This window comes from Crinia signifera, chromosome 1, assembly GCF_055691185.1.
Source record: "Crinia signifera chromosome 1, ASM5569118v1, whole genome shotgun sequence".
NCBI classification, from domain to species: domain Eukaryota; kingdom Metazoa; phylum Chordata; class Amphibia; order Anura; family Myobatrachidae; genus Crinia; species Crinia signifera.
Window position 1 is genome coordinate 41,690,938 of NC_139217.1, and position 22,716 is coordinate 41,713,653.

Sequence of the window (22,716 nt, forward strand, 5' to 3'; positions counted from 1 at the left end):
TAAAAATTCAAATGTTTTGAATACTAAACGGTAGCTCATTAATATAAGCTGATGGCCCTGCTAGAACCAATACAGGGCCTGTCAGTGACGGCAGAGCTGGACAGGCAAGGACAGGGCAGCGGAGAGACGGACAACACCCCACTACAGCCCACCCCCCTCCTCCAGCAGGACTGCAGTCTGTAAATCTTTAAACAAGTAGATTACAAGACAGAAGCTGCCAGACAACAAAACCTCCTGCTTCACACAGGAAAAGGAATCAGAGTTTTATCTGCGGCTCCTATTCACTGCTCACTTCTACGCCTGACACTGATGGATGACCATCGTCTGTCTTCATCCCTGCCGGGGACCGGTGACAGAGGAGGCCTTGGCTGGGTGGCAGAGGTCAGGGCCCCCTGCTGGTCAGGTTGACAGCACCTGCTCTGCGATGTCTGAGCATGGCCGTGCGCTCTCTCGAAGCAAATCATTAGGAAGCAACAGATTTGCAGGTTTCTCCCCCAGAGTCACAGCCCCCGATACCGGTCTGAGAAGAGATCCCGGACTCCAACTGCTGGGCTGTCCGCTTAATGCGCGTTACGTAGACCTCGCGTGTATCATTATGGTGCTCCGAATAGAAATCTATTCACAGCGACTTAGGACAGTCCAATACACTAACATCTTGTTGGAGAATAGAGGCTTTTCCTGTTATTACTGAGTGGACTAATTGTGCTTTGTATTTGCAAAGATTTGGGTACATGGATCCTACTTTTAAACATGTCCACATGCAAAAAAAAAATAAAAAAAATAACTTTAACTTCTTACCATAAAAATAAAAAAATTATTTGGGTACTCTTTACCTAGCACAGCGCCCACGATTTTGATCGTGGGCATCGCAGGTAAAAAAATCGCGGGCATTGCGGCCATTGAATGCACTAAAAATCGGGTGCGACGCGACCGACGCGATGCCCGCGATTTCCCATAGGGATCAATGTTAAATTTCTCAATTGACCCGATTTTTCTGTTCAATGCCTCAATTGACCCGATTTTTCCATAGGAAACAATGTTAAATGGCCCACAGAGGCCAAATAGCCACCCTGAAGTGTGAAATGGCCCCCACAATTGTTAACGCCACCCCACGATCATTTCACACTTCAGGGTGGCTATTTGGCCTCTGTGGGCCATTTAACATTGTTTCCTATGGAAAAAATCGGGTCAATTGAGGCATTGAACAGAAAAATCGGGTCAATTGAGAAATTTAACATTGTTCCCTATGGGAAATTGCGGGCATCGCGTCGGTCGCGTCGCACCCGATTTTTAAGTGCATTCAATGCCCGCGATGGCCGCCGTGCTAGGTAAAGAGTGCCATTATTTGATACAGTTAAAATTGCTATAAGGAACAAAACAATAATATCAGGCGCTTTTGTTGTCCCCCTGTACCAGGGAAATGTTAATCACCGGCCACTACAAGCAGGGGAGAGTTGTGGGGAATAGGTGTGACCCTGAAAGCTGTATTAGATATAGGTGTAAGAATCCCAGGGAACGGGTAGCAAAGGAGGAAGTAGTGTCAGTCAGTGGGGTAGCAGAGGAGGAAGTAGTGTCAGTCAGTGGGGTAGCAGAGGAGGAAGTAGTGTCAGTCAGTGGGGTAGCAGAGGAGGAAGCAGTGTCAGTCAGTGGAGTAGCAGAGGAGGAAGCAGTGTCAGTCAGTGGAGGTAACAGTCACTGCTGAACACAAGACCTGGGGCATGTGAGAAGAGGGGACTAGAGCAAGGAAGGGTCCAGCAGCGAGTCCGACCGATTATCGGTCAGCCGCGCGTGCATACAAAGCCAGCAAATAACACAAACATTGCCTGGGAGGGCCACTGGTGTCAGGGCCATGACAACGCTGTAACTAAGAACCTGGAGAATATGGCAGCTTAGTAAAATGTGCTGTATTGTCCATTTGTATTTTCGGCCGATCCCAGTCGTACCTGGTCACACACGCGATCAGCCGTAATCGGCCTTTTAAATAAATCTCTGCCGTATTGCTGTGTTTGGCCGGTAATTCAGCAGAAAATACTCCTGGGTCCCCCAGCTCAGCTATAACCAGCACCAGGCTCTTGGCCTGGTCCTGGTTCCTAAAATACGAGGGAAAAAAGGAGTAGGGGTCCCCTGTATTTCAAAAACCAAAACCGGGTTTAAACAGCCAGCGGTGTCATGCCACAGCCGGGGGACACTTTTTACAGAAGGTCCCCAGGCCAAAGCATGAGCACCCTGGCTGGTCAGCCCGGGCCGGGTCCCTGGGGGAGTGGGGACCCCCCTCCCAATAAAGAAGTCCCCCTCTCCCGGACTGAAGCCTGGGGCTGTCCCTGCCACCCCTGGGCTGTGGGTGGCAGGCTGATGTTGGTCATAAATATAATAAAGCATTGGTGGACAGTGGAAGCAGCAGGCTCAGGAGGATTATCTCCTGTCAGAGGCGGCTGGTGTCCTCGCAGCTACTGCTGCTGCCGCCGAGTGGGAGGAGCCTGGAGGGAGCGGGGATAGGAGGTGATGTCTCTGGTTAAGTGGCATGCGGTCCTGAAGACCCGGCAGGCGGAGACGGATTTTTCTGGCAGCAGGTACGACCGAGGAGGTGCGATGCAATGCGTACGGGAACGCGCACTACATATCTTGTCATGTACATGGAATCTGCGCACTGTGCATGCGATTTATTGTTGAAATCACATGTAAATTGCCCAAATTGCATGTAAATTGCCGTAGTGTATGGGGGCCTTTAGGCTTACTTATCAGATATCAATTAAAGCAAATTCGCGGATAAAGCATAAGGTATCCTCATATCCGCATTATGGACTTTGTCCTAAGTTTTGCTACTTGGTGTACTAAATGCAGAAGGGATAGAGGGAAGGTTAAGCACTAGCACTGTGAGAGGTGAGGCCGGCCTCCTAGTGATGGGGCAGTCAGTAATTGAGAGGTGAGGCGGCCTCCTAGTGATGGTGCAGTCAGTAATGGAGAGGTGAGGCCGGCCTCCTAGTGATGGGGCAGTCAGTAATGGAGAGGTGAGGCCGCCCTCCTAGTGATGGGGCAGTCAGTAATGGAGAGGTGAGGCCGGCCTTCTAGTGATGGGGCAGTCAGTAATGGAGAGGTGAGGCCGGCCTCCTAGTGATGGGGCAGTCAGTAATGGAGAGGTGAGGCCGGCCTCCTAGTGATGGGGCAGTCAGTAATGGAGAGGTGAGGCCGGCCTCCTAGTGATGGGGCAGTCAGTAATGGAGAGGTGAGGCCGGCCTCCTAGTGATGGGGCAGTCAGTAATGGAGAGGTGAGGCCGGCCTCCTAGTGATGGGGCAGTCAGTAATGGAGAAGCAGTCACTAGTAGTGAGGAGGTTATGCACTAGTACTGGGAGAGGTGAGGCCGGCCTCCTAGTGTTGGGGAAGTCAGTAATGGAGAGGTGAGGCAGGCCTCCTAGTGATGGGGCAGTCAGTAATGGAGAAGCAGTCGCTAGTAGTGAGGAGGTTATGCACTGGTACTGGGAGAGGTGAGGCCGGCCTCCTAGTGATGGGGCAGTCAGTAATGGAGAAGTGAGGCCGGCCTCCTAGTGAAGGGGCAGTCAGTAATGGAGAGGTGAGGCCGGCCTCCTAGTGATGGGGCAGTCAGTAATGGAGAAGCAGTCGCTATTGGTGAGGTTATGCATTGGCACTGGGAGAGGTGAGGCCGGCCTCCTAGTGATGGGGCAGTCAGTAATGGAGAGGTGAGGCCGGCCTCCTAGTGATGGGGCAGTCAGTAATGGAGAAGTAGTCGCTATTGGTGAGGAGGTTATGCATTGGCACTGGGAGAGGTGAGGCAGGCCTCCTAGTGATGGGGCAGTCAGTAATAGAGAAGCAGTCACTAGTAGTGAGGAGGTTATGCACTAGTACTGGGAGAGGTGAGGCCGGCCTCCTAGTGATGGGGCAGTCAGTAATGGAGAAGCAGTCACTAGTAGTGAGGAGGTTATGCACTAGTACTGGGAGAGGTGAGGCCGGCCTCCTAGTGATGGGGCAGTCAGTAATGGAGAAGCAGTCACTAGTAGTGAGGAGGTTATGCACTAGTACTGGGAGAGGTGAGGCCGGCCTCCTAGTGATGGGGCAGTCAGTAATGGAGAAGCAGTCGCTAGTACTGAGGAGGTTATGCATTGGCACTGGGAGAGGTGAGGCCGGCCTCCTAGTGATGGGGCAGTCAGTAATGGAGAAGCAGTCACTAGTAGTGAGGAGGTTATGCACTAGTACTGGGAGAGGTGAGGCCGGCCTCCTAGTGATGGGGCAGTCAGTAATGGAGAAGCAGTCACTAGTAGTGAGGAGGTTATGCACTAGTACTGGGAGAGGTGAGGCCGGCCTCCTAGTGATGGGGCAGTCAGTAATGGAGAAGCAGTCGCTAGTAGTGAGGAGGTTATGCACTAGTACTGGGAGAGGTGAGGCCGGCCTCCTAGTGATGGGGCAGTCAGTACTGGAGAAGCAGTCGCTAGTAGTGAGGAGGTTATGCACTAGTACTGGGAGAGGTGAGGCCGGCCTCCTAGTGATGGGGCAGTCAGTAATGGAGAAGTAGTCGCTATTGGTGAGGAGGTTATGCATTGGCACTGGGAGAGGTGAGGCCGGCCTCCTAGTGATGGGGCAGTCAGTAATGGAGAAGCAGTCGCTAGTAGTGAGGAGTTTATGCAAGTTTTTCATTTTTTTGTGTGCCAGAATTTTGACGCAAGTCGACATGGGCACTGCTATTATATTCTCTCCACGTAGTAAGGTAGGAAATACTGCCTATTTTGGGAAAAAAATTGAAAAACTCATGTCAACCATTTTGACTGTCGACCTGCCCATTGTTGACCTATTCCAAGTGTCGACCTAATGTATGTTAATCTTCACAGTGTTGACCTAGTGAGCATATGCAAAGGTCTGTAGGTGCCAGAGAAGATTATTATTATTATATTGTTTATATGGTGCCACAAGGGTTCCGCAGCGCCTGACAATACAGATCTCTCACTCACATCAGGCCTCCTCGCACGTTTAAGCATCATTTCATGAACTTTTTAGAATTTACAAAATGATCAGGACTCACAAGCAGCTTACACTGATTAAAATGATATGCAGCGTGCCTATATTCTGTGTGCAACCGCGCCTGTATCTGCATATGAAATGCTACACTGTAATGTTTCATATGCCTATACAGCTGCAGCCGCACACAGAATAAAGGCGTGCTGCATATCATTTTAATCAGAAGTCTGCTCGTGCGTCTTATTCACAGAACTACACCAATATACAAAAAAGATGCACAACGCTAACAGAGTTGCACAGGACCTTTCATTCGTGGCAACCATGACACGGCAAGTGCGCGCACAGCGTATGCACAGTCACAGTAATCAGTGCGCAGCATACCTAGTTGCGGTTTGGGGTACTGAGTCACATAACGTGTTGCGGGCACACACAAAAGTACATTTCAGCCAGTAACATGTAAGCAGGACAGTAAGCGCATCTTACTTTCACACTCTTTGACATCTAGGTTGAATTGCTGCAAGGCCCCCATGGTGATCTGCTTGACCTCTGCTTCCAGCAGTAGCTGTGTCAGGGATGTGGAGAGGTGTTTGCAGGCGGACATACAGGCTGTCTGAGCAACCTTCCCCTGCAAGACAGAAGAGCGAGTTACAGCAGTGCGCACGTTACACCAGGGTCCTGCACAGAGGTACTCCCAATACTACTGTTGCTGCTAGAAAAAAAGGCAAATCACCACCAGGTGATAAAGGCGCTTGGCGGGTGGGTTGTTATTTGGGGGGGTGTGTGTGTGTGTGTGTGTGTGTGTGTGTGTGTGTGTGTGTGTGTGTGTGTGTGTGTGTGTGTGTGTGTGTGTGTGTGGAGCGCCCAAAATATTGGTATAAATACTGTAACAGTCAATTGTGTTTACAGTTATTATAAGATAAATTTGAAAGAAATTTGATCAATTGGGTATCACAAAATATGAATTCATTTAATTAACACATCAAATACGAATAATAATAAAAACTAATAATATAGATGCACATAAAATTTTACATAAAACATAATGATATTGCACTTAAGAGAGAAGTATTAGGCATACAGTCAATAATGAAAGTTAATATAAGCAATGGATACTTATGTTAGTCCCGCTTGTTCCGACATGGTGCTACCCTTTTGATCGGGTTTGTAGTCCCCACGTTGAAAGAGGGGGGGGGGGGGGGGGGGGGAGGGGAGGGGCTGTGGGAGGGTTGGCGGATCCGGGTTCAGCTTGTACTGTGGCTTTCTGGTTGTTCCTGCTGGAGGCCTTGGTCTCTGATTCCACTGGTGGGCAAGATGGAAATACCTCACTTCACGGATAGAAGGCTCCAGAAATTAGCAGGTGGTTGATTTACCCTATTTGTACATCCAGTTTGGGGGTGCCGGTTGGAAGTGATGAGATCGTGGGGGAAAAAAGGGGTAGCTGGTTCAAGGGGAATGAACATGGTATCCAATGTCCAGACAAGGGTTAAACTGATGCGTTTCGTTGTTCTCAGACAACTTTCTCAAAGGCAATTACAGAGGTCAGACGTTTCCGGTAGTTCCTGACCAGGTTTGCACACACTGTAGCAGGTATTTTCTCCCACTCTTCCATGCAGGTCTTCTCTAGATCTGTTATGTTTTGGGGCCGATGCCGGGTAACACGGACTTCCAACTCCATCCACAGATTTTTGATCGGGTTGAGGTCTGGAGACTGGCTAGGCCACTCCAGGACCTTGAAATGCTGCTTACGGAGCCTCTCCTTAGTTGCCCGGGCGGTGTGTTTGGGGTCATGGTCATGCTGGAAGACCCAGACACGTTCCATCTTCAGTGGTCTTACTGAGCTAAGGAGGTTTTTGGGCAAAATCTCACGATACATGACCCCATTCATCCTCTCCTTAATACGGATCAGTCGTCCTGTCCCCTTTGCAGAAAAGCATCCCCAAAGCATAAGGTTTCCAACCCCATACTTCACAGGGGGTATAGTGTTTTTTGGATGCCACTGATCATTCTTCTCCTTTCAAAACACGGCGAGTGGAGTTTATTCCAAAAAGTTCTATTTTGCTCTCATCTGACCACATGACGTTCTCCAAATCCTCCTCTGTGTCATCCAGATGGTCACTGGCAAACTTTGGACTTAAAATAAAGATCAATATAGAAATGATTCAAATATCAGGGCTTAGTACATGAAAGACTGAAATGACCACCACAAAAGCCGCACCAGCTATTAACGGCGTGCCCCACACAGTGAGATGGGCATAGGGGGTAAGGGGGTACCTTTCAGGCAGCTTGTATTTACTCTGGTCATTGCAAAGCCACCAATAAGGCCAAGTATATGCTGCTCATTTCCATATATACAGTAGATCTACTAACAATTTTTCAGCAAGAGGACGACGGTCGGGTACAAGGCTGCACGTGACAGGGGCAGTAACATGTGCGGAGGGAGAATGGGGGCAGCTGAAAGGCACAGACTGACTTATATAGTGGAAGGGGCAGGGTTACCCACTTTCACCCCCTGTGGGCACTGTACAGCTCAGTGTGTCCGGGCATCTATGGTATCAGGAGGTCACGCAGATAAATATGACACAAGATGGGGCCTTCCTCCCGATCCCGACCGTTCTAAGCAACGAATACTCCTGAATACACACCTATACAACCACCGGCCCAGTCAGCTGACATGGGATGTGTATACAGGTGTAACTAGCTATACTGCAGCATTCCAGAGGCAGCAGACATGGCCCAGTAAACAAGACGGGCTTCCCCAGTACCACGACAGCTGTTATTACTCTTTCCTCCTCAGTGGCAGATCACAAGAGACTGGAGACACATGTGGCTCTCCATACGTTCGGTGTACAATGGGAGTTTTCCTGGCAGCGGCTGCTGGTTACTTGGGACCTGGTGTGACTTGTAGTGCACGGATATCACTGGGAGCAGAACACACACAGACAATACATGAACTGCGGCCAAGTGCCTAATTAATCCCATCGCCAGATGAAGTTCTGCTGTACTTGACCTTTCGCAAATGTAAAACATTCCAGCCAATGTAGCATCTTTGTTTTATTATTAGCAGCGGTTAGTACTCAGTGATGTGACATTTATCTCGGCCTGCGCTGGAGGAAGAGAGTCCCCTCTGGACGCTGAAGATGCGTTCTCCAGCTGTGTGACTACAACGCCCAGCATGACCCCTTACCTGAGGAGTAACCGGCACCAAGATTAAGGAAGGGTTCATTGAGGCATATAGTTGTAATTGTATAGGTCTGAAGTTCTAGAACTCGGTTATATACAGTTCTATAGGGAACTGTACTGTCACCATAACATAATGACCACATCTAGCAAATACATCCCCTGCCTCAATACACTACGTACAGCGAGACGCCTAGAATGAGTGAGCCGGTAGTTCCTATGCAACTCTGCTGTTCAGCAATCAGAGACTTTAGGCTGACAATCTACCATGTTGACATCTGCCCCACCTGCAGTGCAGCATGGTTTTGCACACATGCACAGTTACTTGCTATTTCCTGCTTTATTACAAAATCTGAATGACACCGATGTGTGGGGAGAGGTGGGGAAGCTATAGAGCGGTAGCTCTATAAATTAAAGAAAATGAGACACGTGAAAAGCAGCTTTCTCCACAAGGACTGTCCCAAAAAGCACCAACTCCCTGACGGATGGAATAAACACTTGTTAATCTGGAGACAATGTACAGGATAGGACCATACTGGGGGACGGATGTCCCATTCCTTGCTGTCAGGCTGGACACTGGTTGCTAGCTCACAGGAGGACAATCTGCAAAGGACGATCTGCACTTTGGGTTTAATGCACATCCCTCATTGCTGAGCCCTTCTGCGGCACTTACTGTATCAGGCTGGTCACCTAGCAACATCAATATCAGTGATTTAGGCAGCACCTACGCACATTACACCTTGTGTTATGCCAAATTCCAGGCAGTGTCTCCTCACAAACATAGTCAATCCACCCAACATGCCAAAGGAAACAGCAAAGAAACTGATCGAACCACCACAATGATATCCTATGTGCTTGTCACCTGGAAATTCGCCTTTCCCAGACAGCGCTGAGCCGGATTCTATGTGCATTGTTTCACATGTAAAGGGGCATGAGGGCCGGCAGGAGGAAATCGTGTTGGCAGAGTGTGTACTACTCATGGGAGCATTACAATAATGAACATTCAGCTCATTACAGCAGACGCCACATAGAAATATCAATGGGCAGCAGGGGTGTGGGGCGAGCAGGGCCGCCAGGAGCGCAGGGCCAGCAGAGGTGGTGGGCGCGCGAGACCGGCACTGGAGGGCAAACTACTCATAGGAGCATTACTATATTGAGCGCACCAGGAAGCACGTTCTCCTATAATGAGTGCACCAGGAACCACGTTCTCATACAGCAGACTCCACGTAGATACATTAATGACCCCAATTTTCCATCCTCGTCTAGGTTCTGCATGATTAACATTAAATCCTTTCAAAGGATAATTACCAAACGAGGGGCTTACAGCTAACGATTGCCTACAAGTGTCCTTTTCCTGCGGACATGTTACTAATATCAAAACCGTTCACCAAAATAAAGGCGCACGACGCGGCACTAAATAAAGAAGCATTTTGGGGTATTTGCAGAGTGCATTCCTCTGACCTGGTCCTTCTCACAGACAGACAATCTGTTATTGTACATAGATCACATATGGAATGGAATTAGGCCGGTTAGCGCAAATGCTTCGAAAGCTAGTAAGGTAGCTAATGTAAGAGAGAAAGATGTAGTTTCACTTGCTGCCAACAGATGGCAGTGTTTTGGTGACACACAGACAATAGACATACAGCAGCCCCTATGTACTTTCTGTACATGTTGCTGTGCCCCACTGCCTAACTCCTATATATTAGGCCAGATCTGTGTGCATAACGCTGGGCGGAGTTTCCCTCTATGACTCCGCCCAGCATTATACACACAGCCACAGACTGACAGATCTGGCTAAATATATAAGAGATATATATGATACCACAGTTCGGCAGCCTGGGGTACTCCAACTGCTGTGGGACTGCACATTAGGAAATGCTGGGAGTTGTAGTACTATTACCCCACCGTAAGAGGTAACGAGAAGTCCCCAGGACTCGGCAGAGAGACTCCAGTATCCCAGTGATGCAGACTAGCTGTATATAGTGATTTATCTTCTAATGACGGCTTCCTGTATGACTCCAATACTCTGAGAGCTCTCCATAGGACTATAAATGATTATTAGCTCATTACTCCTGCTTTGTTGATGACTAAAATGAGAAGCACTTAATTACCGCCCCCTCCTCCGCTTTCTTTCCTGACAATTTATTACATTAGCGAGCCCCTGTCTGTTCTTGACAGTACATTCACATTGAGCAGTTAAACGGACGCCTCTTCTGTCCCCCCCCCCCCTCCCCCCACACGAGGAGGTAATACTCACAATGTCAGGTTATCATTGTGTTACACACGTGTTATGTTACAGGATGGTCGGCACTCAGCTGAGAAGTTATACACCACACACTATGCGTTACGGTGACCACACAAAGCATGCTGGGACTAGGTGGACTGATGAACTGATTGGCTGCTCTCCGTCCAATGCCATCACAGTGGACATGCTGCTGTGATAAAACTCTGGTCTGGGCAAGCTACACTGATAGCTTATGGCGTACACTGTCCTTATACATGCTTTAATTGCCGGATACGCACAGCGCCGTGGAAGTAAACCGGGTATTCACTCCTGCTCGGAGATCGCTGGGATGGCCAGGAACCTTAAAAAAAAAAAATTGTCCCAAATTTCGAAGTAAGTCGCCATGGACACCGTATTAGTTTACCAATGCACTCGACATGCTTCGGGCCCTATATTATTCTCCCTCCACGCCCTAGTGGATGAAATACCGCCTGTTTCGGGGGGAAAAACGTGAAAAACCCATGTTGACCTTTTGACTGTTGACCTTTCTTTTGTTGACCTTCGCTGCGTCAACCTATTCCACGTGTCGACCATCATAGTTTTGACCTAGGGACCATATCCCTCTGAAGGATCAGAGGGGAACATTGGGCGTGGCGGCCCATACAAGGCCCGGAGTGGCTGACCGGTATACGGAACGGGCTAATCATTGCATAATATAGGATGTATTTCCATAACACAGGCCCCGCCTACAACATGGCGGCAGTAACGTTAGACTCGGAGGTATCAGCTAGCACAGGACCGGATGTCCTGAATTAAGTAGGGCAAACACTCCATGCACAACACTTGTTTCTGTTATGTGGCAACACGTCATGCAGGTATACTAGCCCTTCCCCAGGGCCGCCTGCTCGTGTACACATAGCAAGCAGCACGCCCGCTACTCACCGGCATTCTTGAGTGTGCATCAGCAGCGGCCTATGGCGAGAACGCAGGACTCAGTGACCGGGGTAGTAGATGACATTCCCACAGTATACAGCATATAGAAGAGCCATCACCTGTCTACCCCGCACACCATCTGGATATAATATCATATAATGATCGTATGTAGCAATACATGGAAAAGGCACGCCCAGTATCACACTCATTGCCAATCTTCTTGGACTTGGAGGGTTTCTTATCACTGAAATAATGGATATGCCAGAGCTTCCCCTCAATCAGAAGGTCCGGTCCTCGGAGTCACCTCTATGAGACTATGGGGTGGAGAGCAGCTGCAGCCATGGATGACTCCACATACTGTATGCTGTAAGGGTGAGACTGTAGGGTAAGGGACAGCAGCCCAGGTAATCCTGTATCCACCGCCGCTGATGCTTGTTCATGATACGAGTCTACAGAAAATTCATGCACTTTATGAACAGTGCACTTAATTTTTGAATAGTTTTAATTCATTTTCTTATGTACTTCACTATACAGTATGTGACACTTCTTTTTCATGTGAGATGTATGAGCATCGGGTGAGAGGGTGGCAAAGGAGGTAGAGTACTTACAGGCAGATGGGTGAATACTGCAAAAGTGCTGTTAAGGAAAGCAACCAGGTCCACCAGGTAGTCGCTGGCACAACTGCTGGACTCTGAGGCCACCCAGTCGTAGTCTGCCAGCTGCAGGAACTGGTCAATTTTTTGGTTAAGGTTAGTGTAGATTTCCTCTTCTGCTGCCTGTCGGGCATCCTGCAGATAAAGACAGATGGCAATTTAGATGCCCTTAACCATACAACCGGACAGCTGTTCTAGGACGGAGATACAATATCCAGTAGACTAGGTCTACAGACTCCACTAATCAGTCACATCTACAGGACTCGACCGGTGCTGCACATAAACTGGTCTATAGTCTTGTAATATTATCTTTAGTGTTGGGAAATTATGTTCTGCTCTTGGTGGTTTATAAAAGACTTTCAGGAAGTTTGGTTGCCCCTTCGTCCTTCTCCTCAACATCTGTAGTAGGTTCTCACCCAGTCAGGCCCTAGCAGCACCTCGTCACTCACCTTGAATGTGGTCAGGCCGTATAACTTGGTAGTGTGGACGGTGTCAGGAAGCACATTGGTGATATTGGTGATGAATTCTTCCAGGAACTTGCAGGAGATCTCCAGGTGGCTGGTATTAATGATGATCTGGACAAGCTGCAGAAAGAAAGACTTCAGTTGATAGGTCCTGCTTCGCATACATCTATAATTAATATAACGGAATTACTTATATTCCCGCCAACTAAGAACAGTTACCATCCTGATATCTCCATCGCTGTTGACAACTCGACAATCTACCCTACCCTACAAGCTCATTGCCTGGGGTCATCCTCGACTCTGACCTGTCCTTTGTTCCACACATTCAATCGGTCTCCAAATCATGTTACATGCATCTAAATAACATATCCAACATACGACCGTATCTCACACAAGACACTACTAAATCTCTTATCCATGCACTCATTATATATCGCATTGATTATTACAATAGTCTCCTAACTGGTCTTCCCAAGAACAGACTCTCACCACTGCAATCCATTGTAAATGCTGCTGCTAGGCTGATCTTCCTAGTAAGATGCTCATCGTCTGCTGATCCGCTCTGCCAGTCCCTCCATTGGTTGCCTGTATCTTACCGTATTCAATATAAAACACTTCTACTTGCATATAAAGCTATTAACCATACTGCTCCAGCTTATATCTCTCTACGCATCACAAAATATCTCCCATCTCGACCACTCCACTCTACACAAGATCTGCGTCTGTCTTCTGCACAGATCACTAGCTCCCATTCACTATTACAGGACTTTCATCGGGCTGCTCCCATCCTATGGAATGCCCTTCCACGCACAATAAGACTCTCCGCTAGCCTCCAAACTTTCAAGCGTTCCCTGAAAACTCACCTCTTCAGGCAAGCCTATCATATTTAAGTTCTACACGCATAACCCTCTGAGGCACTTATGTATTATATAGCTTCCCTTCTGGACTTGTAACTTGGTACAAAGTGTTTCCCTCCTATATCCCTATAGATTGTAAGCTTGCAGCAGGGCCCTCCTACCTCCAAGTATGTCTGTTGTTACCCAGTCTGTTTTATCACTGTCTACTATTGTAAAGCACAACGGAATCTGCTGCGGACAGTGTAGACTGATGAGAGCAAGGAAGGCCAGATAGTAAGCGGGAACATGAGTTCAGAGATTACCAGTGGGTCTATGAGGCGTTCATAGCATCCAGGGTAAGCAATGGCCCGTTCCTGGAAATGTAGTGATGGATACGGAAGCACTGCGCCAGGTAATGACAGTTTAGTTGAAGGAAAGGAAAGAGACCAAACTCCAAGTCAGTAAACTTGGGGGCTTATAGTAGATGGCGGTGGAGTCAACAGATAATTAAATTGAGGGTGGCGAGATTAATTTGGACGGTGGGAACATGATCAGCTCAGTCTTGGGCATGTTAAATTTAAGAAGGCGATGGGACATCAAGGAAGAAATAGAGACAGCTGGAGAGTGAGGAGAGGTAGATCTGAACGACATAGCACATAGACAATCATGTAAGCAAGAAGAAGAGCTGATCAGCTCACCTATAGAAGATGTATAGAGGGAGAGAAGAAGAGGTCCAAGAACAGAACACGGAGGAAACCTACAACACACACACGCAAGACATTTCAGTAACCCCCTCATTGAGCAGCAGGACCCACTGAACGGCCAGCTCCATACACAGCAGACATGAGCGTCCGTCCTGCACGGAGGGAGAGTGCAAGTATTCATTGTGAGCCTGTTACTCGCGTCACGCCCCGTCACCCGGGCTACGTCAGGAATGTGGAGACTAACAACAAACACGGACAGAAATCACAGGAAAACCCAGACATGCTCAGACAGCAACCGCAAAGTTCCCTCGCTCTCCCGCGCCTGACATGTCAGAGAGCTTCCAGCTACTCGCACGCCCGCCCTGTCTCTGATCCCGGTGCCGACACCACTGTGCTAGAGACATAGGAAAGTACATGAGCCGTAACCCTCATAGGGACCTACTATGGCCATGCATGTAGGTCACATGTGCCAGGGTAATATGTATTCATGGATGTCAGTAATGAACAGTGCAGCGTTCCAGTGCCATATACAGAATGTATCATTACAGATAACACCCCCCACATGCTATGAGGGTTATAATGCAAGTCCCATAGGGTCTATATGAACACATTCATTCTGGGTGTCTGGGGTCTGATATATGCAGCCCAGTAGCAGAAACACACCACACAACACAAAGAGCAACTGGAGGTAGCGGTCTGATAGAGAACTAGAATTACCACTACAATCAGGCAGACTGAAGCCCGCTCCGACCTATTAAGAACCAATGAGCATGACTAGAACACCCCCGCAGTCACTCACGCCCACCAGTACGTCACGACTAATTACACAGCTATTGTTCCCCGCACTCGCTCACGTTAAGCGGTGCACTGCCAGCTCTGCTAATCGCCTGCCACAGAGAACACACAGCCGGGACTGTATTTAGGGCGGATGCCAGGTGAGCTCCGGAGCGTTCATGCATCGCGCCTTTCTCCACGCCTGAGCAGGATCTCTAGGTGGCCGTCTGGCTGAGAACACACAAAGCTTCCAGGTATACAGGCGTCACACGCTACCTGTCCCATTCACCAGCGTCGCCGCAGCATCGGGGCTGTTTGGGTGCCTGGCCTATCTGCATGAGCTGGGGGGGCCATCATCTCTGGCATCCTAGTGAGTATTCCCGCTATGAAGCTTTAATAAGGTGTGTGTGTGTTTTTAGTTCATTACATTTTGTATGGAATTTGCACCAGTCACAATCAAGGGGTCTACTTCATTACATTTTATAGGGTACAAACCGTATCTGTATTTATTAATCGGACAAGTAGGTGACACTTCATTACATTACACTCTGTACGAACGGGGTAATGTGGCTGCCCCGCCCCCTTCTCACCTCCGTCAGCCCCACGTTCTTCCTCTTGATGATTGTCTGCAGGCAGCTGCTCAGGGTGCGGGTCAGCAGTAAGTTGGTGGATTTCCTGATCATATCGTCCACTTCTGTGGAGCTGAAATAAAAAGGCGATGTGGAACACCTCAGTAAGCGGCTACTCTACGGGATAATGCTATAAGTGATCTGTACATAGGTTTTGGGTGTATCTTAAATTTGGGGCATCTGCCGGAGAACCTATCATCCTATATTGAATAGATCGATGGTTCTCTTCCGATCGCTACTATCTTATATATACTCCATAAAGTGGGGCGGATGATCTATAAAATGACTGTCTTGACCTGGGGGTGACATAAATCCTCATTTCAGCCACGCCCTCTGAACTGAATAGGCCGATTCAGTAACATCCAGCTCCCGGCAGCGGCTGCGAATGTGCACATGGGTCAGAGACTCGAGATACACCAACACGCGCCAGGAAGCACTAAAATTAAATGTGGCCGCCTAATACTCAAACCATATCACCAATACTAACAACTAATCTGAACCCAGGAACCTGTGATCGCTAGAATTCTGCATTTAATTTTTCACCCTATCATTGCCTTGACCCCAACCCCTCCCTTCCACCAACCAACCTGCCCTGGTCATTTTTCAAACCCTGGGGGAGATGTATGAAGCTTTAACAAGAGATGCTGGAGTGCTCCCTAAGGGGCACGGACAGGCGCTACCACGGGTGCTGAGCCAAGAGCAGCCACTTAATATAGGGGTAGTCAGCCCCAAAATGTCAGAATACAAGAGAAAAAGGAAGTGGCGCTAATATTGATGAAATAATCAAAAAATATATATTTAATGTTGTTTAAAACAACATGGCATATAGAAATTGTATACAAAATTAGCATAAAACATGTGCAATGAAAAATACATATAACAATAAAATGATATAAAACAATCTAACTGGACCAGAAGCTGAATACGTGTGGACCCAATAAGTGCAGTTCAGAAAGGAATTTTGATTAATTGGAGGTTCAAATAACCCTGTGGGCTGATAGTTACCACTGGTGGCCGTTGTCATCAATTTCAAGAATTTTGTAATGGTCCTCAAATTGGTGCGACTGTGGGACCTCTGGGGGTCCAAAACCCCTTGGGTGTGGTGGGGTGGGTAGCTGATGGATGGCTGTAGATGTCTCCCACGTCGCTAGAGGCTCCAAATAGAATGGAATGACCATAGGCAGGTGTCCTCAGGGTTGGTGGCTTAAGACCGGCTGGTCAATGATCTCGATCGTGTACGGCCAACCTTGATTCCTGCTGGAAATTCTGGTTTGCGTTGTGCCAGAAATGGTGCCCTGCTGCTGCAATGTGCAAGAGTGGAAGGGCTCTTGGAGTGGAGATGAGCGGCCCAGGGTATAGAGAGTCCGAGTGAAGGGTCACAAATAAGGATCAGCTTGTCCTGGTCCAGGTAAAACCTGACGCGTTTCGCTGCTTGTAGAGGTGCAGCTTTTTCAAAGGTAACCTTTGACAACGGCCACCAGTGGTAACTATCAGCCCACAGGGTTATTTGAACCTCCAATTAATCAAAATTCCTTTCCGAACTGCACTTATTGGGTCCACACGTATTCAGCTTCTGGTCCAGTTAGATTGTTTTATATCATTTTATTGTTATATGTATTTTTTCATTGCACATGTTTTATGCTAATTTTGTATACAATTTCTACATGCCATGTTGTTTTAAATAACATTAAATATATATTTTTTGATTATTTCATCAATATTAGCGCCACTTCCTTTTTCTCTTGTACTTTAACAAGAGATAAATGCAAGGGTGATAAAGAGAGATAAACATCCAGCCAATCACATCCTAACTGCCATGTTACAGGCTGTGTTTGAAAAAAGCCAGTAAGGAGCGGATTGGCTGGACGTTTATCTCTCCTTATCACCCTTGCATTTATATCTTGTTAAGGCTTAATAAATCTGCCCCACGGCCTGCAGCACAACAGTTAGGACCTGATTGGTTGGGCTTCGTCACTCTCTACGCTTTGATAAATCTCTACCATAGCTCCCTTCTACATCTTGCTCAAACAGCCGCTCGGCTGGTGGGAAGGGACCCAGCAAACATATCAGTTAATAAAAACAACATGAACACATTACAACAGTGGTGGAACGATAACTGCCAATTACAGCAACAGATTACAGGAGCGGCGTTTAAACACGCTGGCTCTGACTTCCGCGGCTCAGACCAGGGGGCAGATGGAGCAGTGATAATACACAGTCCTCTCCCTAGGGATAGAGACGCAGGACTCGCGGCATACATGCAGTGTGAGATACGACGCCTACGCTGTAATTAGGCCAGGAATTTGTGCCGGATTCCTGACTGCGAGGAGCTACGGGTAATATCACTGAACCTGGCAGCAGGGACTATAATGCCTGGGAAACGCAAGCTTCTTTGATCTGTCATCAGCCGTCTAAAAGGTCGGAAAGGACAAGTGGTCTTATCTCCCAGGGCTGCAAGAGAGATGGAGGATGCTTATAGCAGAGAGGGTTCAAAAGCATCAATATCACAGAGAGCGGCCCGGGGTCAAGTGACCTTGTCACTCCTTATCCACCTCTACCTGACAAATGCTGCAGATAAGGGGACTGGACGGGAGAACAGGGGGAAGCCCGCTCCTCTTAATACTACACGTTTATGTATCGGGAACACATGGGGGCCAAGAGACCGGCCTAGTGCCAGGCATGCACCGAGTGACCGTTGGGCTGAATTTTCTGCACTACGTATAGGGACCTATTTACTGTACCATTGAATATTTACAGCATATCCCCCCCAATCTGGATCTCCAAATGTACTGTGGATGATACGGTATATTGCAGAAAATTAAATGTCACATTCATCCAGAAATTGTTCTGCTTATGAGCCAACATAAAGCCGATGTCCAACCTACAGTACTGCACAGATTGCAAGCTCTTCAGGACAGTCAGTCAACCCTATTGCCCAGTACACACCAGAACGATGCACATCATGCGCGGGTAGTAAGACGATCGTACGACCCACTCACGATCTGGTGGAGCTTAAGATCCACTCACGAAACGGCATCCGATCTGATCGCGACCCGTATTCACTTGAATGGTCGCTTTTCATATCCTACCTGTTGCAGGTAGACTCTGAAAAACGACCCCACAAAACAAGGCCCAAAACATGCCCAATTTACAAACAATCGGTCAAGATTGTATCTAAATTGGGCCAAATCGTTCTGGTGTGTACCCTACATAATACATTAACGCTTACAGTCTTTGGAAAACCGGGGACCGTTTTAGTATATAAAAGAGAGTGTGAAGCTTCAGTACGGCCATCAGTCATGCGAAGATGCCAAGAGATAGGACAGCTCACCTGAGATGCAAGTCCTCAGAGAACTTCAGGCAGGCGTAGATAAACTCCTTAATCTGACAGTAGATTTTGGGTACAAATTCAGAAAATGGGAACTTCTTGGGAAACGGTTGCTGAAAAGAAAAGATAAAAACCAACACATGAATTGTGCGCGTCACAGAAAGGGAAGGTCACCCATGGTCACAGCAAACAGATCATGTGATCACATCTGTGGCCAGACCATGGGCAATGGGACACAACGCTCTGAGCTTTGTCATCTTATTCGAAATGAATGTCCCTAGCAAAACTCAGTTTAAAAGGACACAATCTTCAAAGGGGAATATATAAACCAGGCACTGTGCTAGAACAGTATTTTAGAGTTATCCTTTAATATGTATGTACAAGAAGTACAAGAAAGAAAATAAACAAAAAAGCTTTTATACAGCGATTTATCATAGGTTTAGTGCGGTGACGGTCACAGATGGAGACACCAGTTAGTGGGCGCGCTACATACCAGAACCACAGAACACTCAGTGGGCGGAGCTTCTGCAGCTCAGGTGTGAGATCTCACCGCTCGCCTAGAAGACCAATAGCGCATCTGTATAAGTGATGTGGAGTAGTATCGTGGCCAAGCACATTATTCTCTTACCTTCTCTAAGTCGGGATCTTGGTAGGGAAACAGGCTCACTGTCCTCCTGTACGCCATCTCATCGCTCACTGGAATGGGGCTGTAGTTGTCTGCATCCAGGATATTCCTGCACAGTAAAGTTATTTAAATAAAAAAACACCTTCATATGAATATAGCCAACACTAGAGGGCAGCGTTACATGTACTCTCTACTACTCGCGCAATGCTGAGTGGGAGGAGCCATAATAGCACGAATTGACATGGAGTAAGCACTTGTCTGGCGGTATGCGTCTACAGGTGGAATGAGAGGAGGTAGCACTAGTGGGAGCATATTGCTGAGATGGAACATATGTAAGGGAGGACCTACGTACCTGAAGACCACAGCCCACTTCTTCAGCAGGATCTCACTGTACTGGTCTCTGACCTCCAGCAACATGTCAAACAGCTGGTTCACCGAGAAGCCGTAACCCTAGATGGAGCAACACATGGAACGTATCAGGGTAGAGACGGAACAAAAGGCCACTCTAGACATTAAAGGGCGGGGATGGGTAATAGAGAATGGGGAGGGAGTGTCCGGACCTACCTGCAGTGTGTCAGCAAAATGTACAATGAGGTTCTTGAGGTCCAACACCAGGTTGGGATCGGAGCAGTAAGACTGTAAGACAAAGCGGCATCACTGAGTAACGCATGGACTTCACATTATTCTACAATACCTACACACCATCTACAGACATCATCCAACAACGTGGTCTTCACAGATTATATCACCCAACAGGATCTGATATTGGTTTCAGAGAGGACATCTGCTAATTCTGTAATGGTCAATGTAACTTGAGCCCCTTATAAAGAAACGGGAGCTCACTTCTAGTCATTCAGCTCCACCAAAAGAGCCATACGTTGACCAGATCATTACAGGATCATCTGACCAGCAGGGGTCATTTATGATAGAGATCTCCTGGAAGGCAGAGGCCCCTCGAAACAGTACAGCAGAATCAGACGGAACTAATGGCATGTCTTACCGAGTGGGTCCTCAGAGCTGCCATTGTTTTTGACAATGCCAACTGCCAGAGTTCTTCGATGTAAGCTCGATTGACCAGGCCGACCGTCGTGTGAAGGATGTGATCTTCAACGACGAAAAACCTGATGGATGACAAAACGACACGGTAAACCGAAAACCGAAGCAGGATACCCAGAAGCAGATTTCCGGTGACAGGGTAAAGCAGAAGACACCTGTGTGTATGAAGTGTCGGCATCAGGAACTCTGACCACACCTAGCAAGACTACTAGGACTAGGCCGGTAGGACATTGATCACTTTCTAGGTCTGGGATACAAAACCGAAGTCGGTTTATTTTGGAACTAGTCTTTCGGTTGTGCATTCTGATAAGGTTCCACCGCTTCTCTGCTATGTTGAACCTAATGAAGGCAGATGATAAAAAGCGACATCCCCCCCACACCCACCCACCTCCCAGACGCAGTAAATGGCAATAAGGGGTACTAGCGGTAACTTACCCGACAATCTGGTGGAAGTATTTCCTGTAGCCATCCAGCGTTTCATGCTGTAACAGAGAAGAGTCTATGGTAAGCCGCGACACTTCCTATAATACACGCCGGCTCCTGCTGCCAAGAAGCTCCTCCCATCAAATGTCTCCGGACCCCCAATGCCGTTTTACAGTGTATGAGACGTGGGCATCGATGATCCCATCAGTATTAGGAGCCATGTCAGTACCCAAGCCTGCCAACAATGGTAAATGCCCCTTCCTTGGTGACATTACTACTGATTTCTGAGCATAGGTGTGACCGGATCCTAACCGGGCACATCATGGATCACTATATGTGTAGCAGGCAACTAACAAGACTTGGGGTCTCTGCCCCATGCACACCATATAGGATATTGTATCCTGGAACACCGTCCTGTCTACAAAGACTCTGTGGTGTAAATGTATGAAGCCAGAGAAGTTATGTCTCTCCCCATAAAGACTTATGAGTATGGTGATAATGCTCCAGCCAATCAGCTTCTTACGGTCAATTTACATATTGGAGCTGATTGGCTGGTGCATTATCACCTTGCACATAATGTATAGGGAGATAGATACCTACCTACCTCCGAGCGTCATACATTTACCCCTGCATCCGTTATATGTCAACACAAAGGAGACTCAGGAACAGCTGCATAAGGTGCCCAAGTGACGGGGTAATATTCACAAGCGTAAGACAGGTATAGGTGGAGCAGATAGTTACCATATTGGACGGTGGCTGCAGCACCAGGCGCGCCTGCTTTCTCCTCTGCTTTCTATAGTAATTCTCAAAGACCTCTCTGGAGCCCTGAAACCAGGAGACAAAAGCAATGACTACAATTTTTTAATGGTGTTAAACTATTTTTTTCTAAAAACATCCCCTAAAAAGTGTGACAATGGATGAAGCCGCCTTAGGAATCTTTAACCTTGATAAAAACAGATAGTAGTGCCAGTGTGTGTTATACATGAACCGCTCCATTCTGACATAGATCGGGTACTTTCAGCAGGATAATGGGCAAAGGGGCCCATTTATCAATGAGTTTTAGCCATTTCAAACTTTTTGGGCGTGGTAAATGGTGCTCCAGCCAATCAGCTCCCATTTTCCAATCACATGACCGTTAGGAGCCAATTGGCTGGTGCCACTAACATGGCAATGAGGTCAGGGTGCTCCAATGACCTCAGCAGCTACAAGGTCTCAGTACAATACAGCGTTTTTGGGATGTATAGAAACAGGAGATTTGTAGCATGAACGAGCACAAATATGCAATAAATATATAACACACACACACATATATATATATATATATCCAAATGATATTGTCCCTTTGATGCATTTACAGACACACACAAAGCTTCTGTACACTACTGGAATGCTTACCAAGAGATAGGCTTTGATTTTACACCATGACCAGCTACAGATGGGTTAACCCTGTCCTGAGAGGGGGATCATGTAACAAGGTCACAGGGTCACGGAGTGTTATGTAGGACAAGTTCACTGGGAGAGCCTCAGGGGAACATTAGTACACAGCAGACAGCGGTTATCACATAATGGTTTCTTCCTGTGTCCTTATCACTGCGGAGCACACAGCCTCTGAGCCGGACCTTGCCTCTATGATCTCAGCACCCAGGGCAGGAGATGGGCAGATACAGCCGCCTGGTATCCGACACACAGGCGGCAGTGAGCGCTGCCGGGTATGAGAAAAGCACAAGTCTCTGCCCCACACTAACCCACCCAGTGCCTCCCTGGGAGACCTCTCCCACTCCCAGCCCCCCGGGAGACCTCTCCCGCTCCCCGGGAGACCTCTCCAACTCCCAGCCCGCCCCCCCCCCCCCCCCCCCCTCCCCCGGGAGACCTCTCCCGCTCCCCGGGAGACCTCTCTTTCATTCCCAGTCACTGAAATTCCTTC

At 48.0% G+C, this 22,716-nt stretch overlaps 1 protein-coding gene across 1 annotated transcript in view; it reads right to left on the bottom strand.

The window, feature by feature from the left end:
* The window catches only part of EXOC6B (exocyst complex component 6B), a 191,683-nt gene that overhangs the window by 66,845 nt on the left and 102,122 nt on the right, over positions 1–22,716 (bottom strand). The window contains exons 9-19 of the mRNA XM_083188828.1: positions 21,534–21,617; positions 20,805–20,851; positions 20,314–20,434; positions 19,878–19,949; positions 19,666–19,763; positions 19,317–19,422; positions 18,692–18,801; positions 15,322–15,433; positions 12,403–12,537; positions 11,909–12,088; positions 5,450–5,591 (exon numbers count right to left, since the gene is read on the bottom strand). Of these exons, the coding sequence (XP_083044954.1) occupies positions 5,450–5,591; positions 11,909–12,088; positions 12,403–12,537; positions 15,322–15,433; positions 18,692–18,801; positions 19,317–19,422; positions 19,666–19,763; positions 19,878–19,949; positions 20,314–20,434; positions 20,805–20,851; positions 21,534–21,617 (1,207 nt within the window). The remainder of the gene's footprint in view (positions 1–5,449; positions 5,592–11,908; positions 12,089–12,402; positions 12,538–15,321; positions 15,434–18,691; positions 18,802–19,316; positions 19,423–19,665; positions 19,764–19,877; positions 19,950–20,313; positions 20,435–20,804; positions 20,852–21,533; positions 21,618–22,716) is intronic.